Below are 7748 nucleotides of genomic sequence, written 5' to 3'. Positions count from 1 at the left end.
CGGGAGGGTGCATGCATGCAGCGGGGGGCGCGGAAGGGGGGGGGTGCCCGCCCCACCGAGGAGCGGGGCCGGGGGGGGCTCAGCGCGGTGCCCAGGGCGGCGGCGCGCCCCGCCCTGCGCTATTGTCCGCGGTGGGGGGGGGGCGCCTTTGTCTGCGCCGCCACCGCCCCCCCCTAATCCAGCACCCCCCCCCCCTTCGACCGCCCTGGTGCCCGCAGGCAAGATGTGCGACAAGCCGGACCTCTCGGAGGTGGAGAAATTCGACAAGAAGAAGCTGAAGAAAACCAACACGGAGGAGAAGAACACGCTCCCCTCCAAGGAGAGTGAGTACGGCGGCGAGGGCAGCGTCGCTCCGCAGCCTCCCGGGGCTCGGTGCCCGCGGAGCCACCGTGCCCCAAATGCAGCCCCCGGGGCCGGGCCGGGCAGGCGGGAGCAGGGCATGGAGCTGGCCGGGGCCAGCGTCCCGGCGAGCCCCTCCCTGGGCTCCCGGAGCGGCCATTCCCTGTGGGAGCCATGGAGTGGGCGTCTCATGTGCTGACCTCACTGCCGAGGAATCCGGTGGAGAGAGGCAGTTTTGCTCAGTTTTTTCCTCTGGGTCCGGAGTCCTGGAGAGGCAGGGCTGGGGTCTGCGGAGACCTCGGATGTCCGGGGGGGGTTCTGCCACCCCCCACAGCAGTGGGAACCTCCTGGTGTGCAGAGCAGCTGCCCCAAGCTTGTGCTGGGGCTTGACTTCCCTGAGGAAAGCAGAAGGTGGATGCCCATCTTGCTGTTGCCCATGCCTGTGTCCCCTGTTGCCCTCTGACTGGTTATCTACATGCTTAGGGCCAAACTGAAACTGGGTGCCAAAGCCTGCAATTGCTCTGCAGGCTTCCCCAATGGGCGTTTCTCTGAAAAACCCAGAGATTAATGGAGCTGTCTCTTCTCTTTCAGCCATTGAGCAGGAGAAGGAGTGTGTGAAGTCTTCCTAGAGTGAGATGGCCTGGCAGGAAGAGCCAACACTTAATTTTTTTGCTTTGAATTAAATCATCTGTTTTTTTAAATTTTACATCATGTATGTGTATAGAAAACAGCTGCATCTAACCCACTGTCCCACCTTGCTGGCAGCTTCTGCAGGTGGAGGGGGACAAAGTGTGGTCCCCTCCGAATCCTTGATCACCTGACCTGACCAAGCCTCATCCTTGCTGCCCAGCCAGCTCCTGTTTTCAGCATTGATCTTGCTCAGGTGCAGTGGGGAGATGAGCAAGGGCTGTGGAGCTCCTGGGGATGGACCCCTCTGGCATGGGGGAGCAGGGATCCTTTCTGATCTGGCCTGTGGCCTGGGTCTGTCTTGCATACTCTTCACTGATGGTGTTCTGTAGCCTCACTCACAATTTGTCTTCCTTGGGGGAAAAAAAAATGAGAAGTTTATTATAAAATTAAAAAAAAAAATCTAATGACCTACCTAAGGCTTGTGGCTTCTTCCCTGGTGAAGGTGCAGGCTTGCAGCCTGGCTTGCCCAGTGGGGTGGGAAGGTCTCTTGGTGCTGTGGGGCCTTGGTGTTGCTCAGAGGGCCACAGGATGGTTCCCAGCTTGTGTGGGGCTTGGCTCTGGTGGCCTGGTGTCAGCACTGGTATGCTGGGGGGCTTTTGTGGAGGCCAGGCTGGGGGCTCCTGCGCTGGTGCAGGAGGGTCTGGATTGGGCTCAGGTCCTGGGAGGAAGGATGCGGCACCCCCTCACACCTTCCTGCAGTGGGATGCCCTGGCCCAAGGCTGAGGCTGCTGCCTGCCCCAGCAGCCCTCTCCCCATGGCACTTAGGGCACCCTTGAGGAGAAGCCATCCCTCCTGCCCTGTGCTTGGTGTCCAGCTTGCCTGGAGGGTGCTGCTTGGCTGTGCCTGCTGCTTTAAAGAGCAGAGCAGTGTCTTCTGCCTAAAACATCCCTTGGGGGCCTGGGCTGGCTTCGCCTGCAYGCCTGGATGTGCTGGGAGCGTGGCTGCTGGCCCAGCTACTGCTGGTGCTCCTGGCATGGCCTTCCTTCAACTTGAGCCAGCCTCAGCCCTTGGCTGGGGGAGGCTTTTCCAGGCTTGCAGGGATGGGTTTACAGACGTGACCCTTTGGGTGCCTTCTGTGCTGTCTGAAGTGCCACCCTGCAGGAGCGGGGATCCCCGTGTCCTGGGGCAAGGCTTTGGCACAGCAAGGGGGGAGCAGGGCTGCTGGTGACCCCCCATGTCCATGTGCTGAGGCCTCCTGGTGCTGCCAGGGTTTCCTTGCCTCCGYGTGGCCTCCAGGGCCACCGAGCGAGGTGGAGACAGATTCGCCAACCGGCAAATTTGGCCAGTGTCCCTGGACAGCCCGGTTGGCTGGAGYGGAGCGTGGAGCTGCTGTACCCGCCTGGCGCCGGCTGCTCCCAGGGCGAGGGGGCGAACGCCGAGGGTGCCTGGCTGCAGCTGCGTTTACCCTTTAAAAAGCAGAATCGAAAGCGCTGAAGGCTGCCGTTCGCCGTGGCTTTGCCGGCGGCTTGTCGCGGCCTTGGTGCCTGCCTTGGCCGGAGGCCGCGGCTTTGCYGTGCCTCCCTCCTGGCAGCTGCTCCCATTCGCTGCGCTCCCGGTATTTGGGAGAGACGAGGGCTGCGGTAGCCAAGCGGATGGCCAGGGAGCTGCTAACGGCACTGTCCTGGCCCCGCGTGCCCGGCAGCGAGGGCGGCGAGAGCCCCGTCCCAATCCGGCGCCCAGGGCATCCCTCTTGCTGGCAGAGGATTACCGGAGCGGGGGAAAACTGCCGCTGCAAAGCCGTTTGCTGCAACGTTTTCCCTCTCGCCCAGGCCTGGACCTTCCCTCTCTGGTGCCTGGCGGAGACATCCGTGCATGTCCCGAACCGGGGCGGCGACGGAGGCAGGAGGCGGTGAGTCACCGCAGGGGGAACTTGCAGCCCGGATCGCCGGTGACCTGCGGTTTTCCCCCATCTTCTCCGACTGCAGGCACAAACGTGCCCGGTTAGGGTGTGGGTTTATCACCAGAGCAAACGCGATAAGGGCGAGCCGAGGCTGCCAGCTGCCCCGGCGGGGCCCTCGGCGCCCYGTGCCGCTGCAGCGAGTGCGTGCGTGCTCAGCGCCGGGCCCGACGGCGAGGCCGCGCCGCGCGGAAAAGCCCCTCGCGTCGGCTGCCGGCATGCGTTCGGGTGCGCACGCGGACGCGTCGCTGCAAAAGAGGGAAACGGCGGCGGAATGAAGGGCAGGGAAGGATCTCCGGTTTCGCGGTCCCCAGGCRTTTGCAGCGGTCACGGCTCGCTCCAAAAGCCAGCCGGAGCGGCTCGTCTCCCACCCCCCRCCGCACGCTGGACATTCCCCAGGGATGTGGAAACGGGCTGGAAAGCGCTGCAGCAAATTCCTCCGCCGGGGCGCRAGGAACGCGTGCCGGCACTGGCGGCTCCAGCATTGCGCCGGGTTGGGAGCAGCTGCCGGCCGAGGGGGGCCCGGTGTTTTCGGGAGCAGCTGCCTCACACAGGAGACATTGTCCCCTGCCTTCCCCTGCCCCGCGGCTTTGTGGCGAGGGATTAGGGCATGAAAAGCGGTTTTGTTGCTTCGCTCCCTGCTCGCAGCCTCGCGCCGGGATTTGCTCCTCCGYGGCCGGCAGCTGCGGCGCGGCGCCCCGAGGAGCCGGGAGGGCTGGCGCCGCTCCGGAGGCGCGCTGGGCCCCCTGCGCCCGGTGCTGCCTGCCTGGCGGGGGCACTTTGGGGAAAGGCGCTGGGACGCGTGGGGCAAAGGGCTGCCGAGGCCTCTCCGTGCTGCGGCACGGGCAGCTTTCCCGGCCAGCCTTGCCAGCCCCGACGGCCCTTTGCCAGTTCCCCTGGAATCACCTTTTGCACCAAGCCGAGCGAAAAGCGGAGCCAAATATCGGCGATGTGATTAGAGATAGGAAAATAACAGGGGCCGGGCAGCGCCCCAGGCGTCGGGGCAGGCAGAGGACAGGATTTAGGACCGATCCTGGAGCCTGGACGCTGGCTCCRAGGCTCTGGCCTGGCTCCGCATCGCCGCGTGCTGTGCCGAAACAGCCTTCGCGGCGCAGGAGGAAGCCGAGCAGCAAGTCAGCTCCTGCCCACCGCCTCCACGTCTTTCCAGGAATGGGAGAGACGTGTTGTAACAGGTGCCCCGTGCTGTGCCCTCCAAAAGCCGAACCCGTGCTCCCGCCGCAGCCCCGGGGGAACGACGGCTGGTGCCTCCCCGCTCTGCGCCCGGATCCGGCCTGTGTTTCCCGCTTCCCTGCAGCTCTGCTCCCGGCTCGGCTGCCCTGCGGAGCGCGGGCACAGTGCGGCGGAAGGGCCTGCCAGTCAACGTCGGCAGCGCGGGAGCCAGCGGGGAGCTGGGAACYGGAGCAAGACGCGGTGGGGACGGCGCTGGCGGAGGTTCGCGCGGCAGAAGTGCAGCCAGCCGGATGCTGCTTCGCCCCCAAACGGCAGCGGCGGTGCCCGCGCCCGGCTGGCAGCGAGGCCGGCGCCGGGGCCAGGGCGGGTTCGGGTGTTACCCAGGTGTTTGACTTGGGTGTTAACTTGGCTGTTGGACTCGAGTGTTGCTCAGTGCCGGTGTCGGTGCGATAATGGGTATTATAGTATAGTATAATATTATATATATAAAATATATAATATTATATATAGTATAATGCGGTAATGCCCCGGGCTGTGCGCTGCAGGTCTGGGATCAGCCAGTGGGTGAGCGCCGAGGTCAAAGCAGTGGCGGACCCCGTCTCCCCCCGTCGCTGCGCGGGCGAGCGCAGGATGGGTGCCTGGGTGCTGTGCACGCTGGGACTCAGCCGCCCCGGCCCCATCCCATCCCATCAGCAGCCCGGGGGTCTACAGAGGATGAGTTGGGGATGGGAGCAAGAGCCCAGCCCTGCGGCGCCCCAGGGCTCGGGAGCATGGGGAGGTGCCCAGGGCACAGTCCCCCGCGGGGACCCCTTCTCCCAGCCGCTGGCCTGAGCCCCCACCCTGGGGTGCTGAATCCCGCATGGCCGTTTGGGGAGCGCTGAGCTGCTGGGGCAGTGGCAAGGGCAGTGGTGGGAGCGCAGTGGGTGGCAGCGATGCCCAGCGGTGGGGATGCCCGGCAATCGGGATGCCCAGTAACAGGAATGCCCAGCAGCGGGGATGCCCGGCAATCGGGATGCCCAGTAACAGGAATGCCCAGCAGCGGGGATGCCCGGCAGCAGCATGTGCTCCTGCCGCGGGCGCAGGGCCCCGGGGTGGCAGTGCCGGAGCCGGGACCAGGCAGCACTTGCAGCRTCCTGCCTCGGGGCAGCGGCTCGGCAGCGGGGGCACACTGATCTCCCCGGCGCCGCTCCCGCACCTCTCCCAGCTTGGCGGGGAGGGATTGCGAGGGCTCCCCGCACCCACCGCCACTCCAGGCTTCGTAGAATGGCGGCGGTGCCGGGCTCCCCACGTCGCGCTGGCGAGGCGAGCCCCCAGCAAAGCGTGGCTTTCGCGGCGCCCCAGGGCTTGGCAGCGCGTCCTGGGGTGGGGGATGAGGAAGGGTGTTGTGAGAGCTCGGAGACGCCGTGCGGTGGAGCTGCGGGTCGGGCGCGGGGCCGGCAGAGGCAGCTGCAGACCCGGGTGCGGGGCTGGGAACAAAGGCAGCAGCCCAAGGCGCAGCTGCAGCGAGGGACGTGTGATGAGTTCATCGGGGCGTGAGCTGGCAGTGCTTTGCGTGGCCGCAGGCTGCCGGCGAGGGTGAAAGCTGTATCAGGGCTCCCTACCTCGGCTCGTACCGGGAGCGATGGGTCGTGCCTGGATGGGCTCATCCCTCCTGCACCCCTGAGCCCTGGGGCTCCGTTCCCAGCCGCCGTGGGAAGCACAAGCCCTGCGCGCCGCTCTCCGTCCCCTGCGAGCCCGCTCCTCCCTCCCTCGCCCCTCTCCCCCAGCCAGCATCAAGCAGCACCTCGCATTTTCCCCCCTCTTAACATATATGTTTTCCCCCGGGATGCCAAGCAGGCTGTCGTGCAGTTCCAGCACAGAAACCGAGCCCTGTGCACAGCCGCCGAGAGCAAAACCTGCCCGGCAGCTTCCCTGCCCAGGCTCCGCTCGCTGGTTAATGTTTAGCTGCTGCCGCTGCCCCGCAGCTCAGCCCGGGGACGCCGCAGGCCCCAGCTGCCTGCCGGGCCCTGCTCCGGCGCCTCCGGCACAACCTCGGGGCGCATCCCCAGCACGTCGGACCCGGCAGCGGCTATTTGCCCTCGTCTGAAAGCTGTTTGTTTTACCTGAAATTTAAAACGCATGCGGATTGAAGCTTGGCATCGGAAAGAGACCCAAAGCTGGGCCGGCAGCGCTGGAAGCATCGCGGCCCTTTGCAGGATYGCGCCCCGAGGCCGGGTCTCGCTCCGGAGAAGCTTCGTCCCCCCCGGCCTCRGTGTTCCTGCGCACTGAATTAGATTGCTAATAAATAAGTCATGAGGAATAATGGGATTGAACGACTCCGAGGCCGGCGCGGGCCAGGGACCCGGGGGAGGCGTGTGAGCGCTGCTCTGGCGCCGGCGTGGGTCCCCCAAACGCAGCACCCCCTCATCCCACGGAGGTGCGCCCAGGGGTGCAGAGATGCAGCGAAACGGGYGCTCTGCTCCCCCCGGTGCCGGCAGCTGCCAAGCCTTTGACTCCCTGGTGCCCGACGGGGATATTCTGGGTCCTCTCAGCCCAGCTCTCAGTCACGCATCCGCTCACGGAAAGGTCGTTTAGGGTATTACTGCTTTATTTCTGCAACAGTAGCTCCCGGAGCAGCACCTGGGCTCCAGCACGGCAAGCGGCAGAGCTCCTTTCTGCGGAAAAGCGGGAAGGACGAGCCCGGAGCCGGCCCAAATGTCATCGTGAATAATTGGGAAAAAAAATAATTTGGAAAACTGTCCTTTGCATTTCCGCGGCATGTTCCCCCCGTCACCCTCCCCGCGTGGCACCCTGGGGCGGCGGAGGTGCCAGGAACGGGGGCCGCAGCGCCGCAGTGAGGTCAGGAAGACGCTCTCCTCCGCATCCGCCTGGGGTGGTGTTTTGTACGGGACTTTGCCGGACACCAGCTGAACCCAGTTAAAGGGTTTTTGGCAACTAGCCCCTCGTGCGCTGTGAAGGCTCGTTGAGCACCGCGAGCGGCCTGTGCGGATGCCGGAGAAGGCACCGCCAGGGCTGATGTCCCCTCGGAGGCACCGGCACGTCCCCCTGGGTGCGCTCAGCGTCCCACCTGCCGCCGGGTGGTGGCTTTCTCGTGTCCCACCTGGCGAAGTGGCAAAACCCCCTCGTGTGGGCTCCTCACACGGTGAGGGCGAGGAGGGCTACCGTGAGGAGGGCAACCACGAGGGCGAGGGCCACCGATGGTGAGGGGCCACTGGGAGGGCAAGGAGGGCCACCAGGAGGGCGAGGAGGGCAACCGTGAGGAGGGCCACCATGAGGGTGAGGGCCACCACGAGGGGGGGGAGGGCCACCACAAGAAGGGCCTCCACAAGGGCGAGGAGGGCAATGGCAACACCTCGCCTGGGACACTGTGGGGACACGATAGTGACAGCGAGGGGACAGGAAGGGACATTTGGGTGACAGGGAGGGGAAAGAAGAAGAACAGGAGGGGACAGCAGCGGGCGGTGGGGTGACAGCAGGGTAAGAGCTGGGGACAAACTGGGACAGGAGGGTGACAGGAGAGGGCGACATGGGGCCGCGGAAGGGCGGGAGGGTCCGGTATAATCCGGCTCGGTCCGGTCCGGGCGGGTCCGGCAGGGGCGGGGCGCGCCGCATGGGCGGGGCTGGCTCTGGC

The 7748-nt window shown here is 65.7% G+C and overlaps 1 protein-coding gene across 1 annotated transcript; it reads left to right on the top strand.

Moving 5' to 3' along the window:
- Positions 1-186: 186 nt before the first annotated feature.
- Positions 187-1440, top strand: TMSB15B (thymosin beta 15B). Its single transcript, XM_026066172.1, has 2 exons — positions 187-323; positions 931-1440. Exons 1-2 carry the CDS (start codon positions 224-226, stop codon positions 966-968), a joined length of 138 nt encoding a protein of 45 aa, XP_025921957.1. The 5' UTR covers positions 187-223; the 3' UTR covers positions 969-1440.
- The last annotated feature ends 6308 nt before the right edge of the window (positions 1441-7748 follow it).

The sequence above is a fragment of the Apteryx rowi genome, unplaced genomic scaffold, assembly GCF_003343035.1.
Source record: "Apteryx rowi isolate R43461 unplaced genomic scaffold, aptRow1 scaffold_24, whole genome shotgun sequence".
Taxonomy (NCBI): domain Eukaryota; kingdom Metazoa; phylum Chordata; class Aves; order Apterygiformes; family Apterygidae; genus Apteryx; species Apteryx rowi.
The sequence above is the reverse complement of the archived record's forward strand: the minus strand, read 5'-3'. Positions and strand labels throughout refer to the sequence as shown.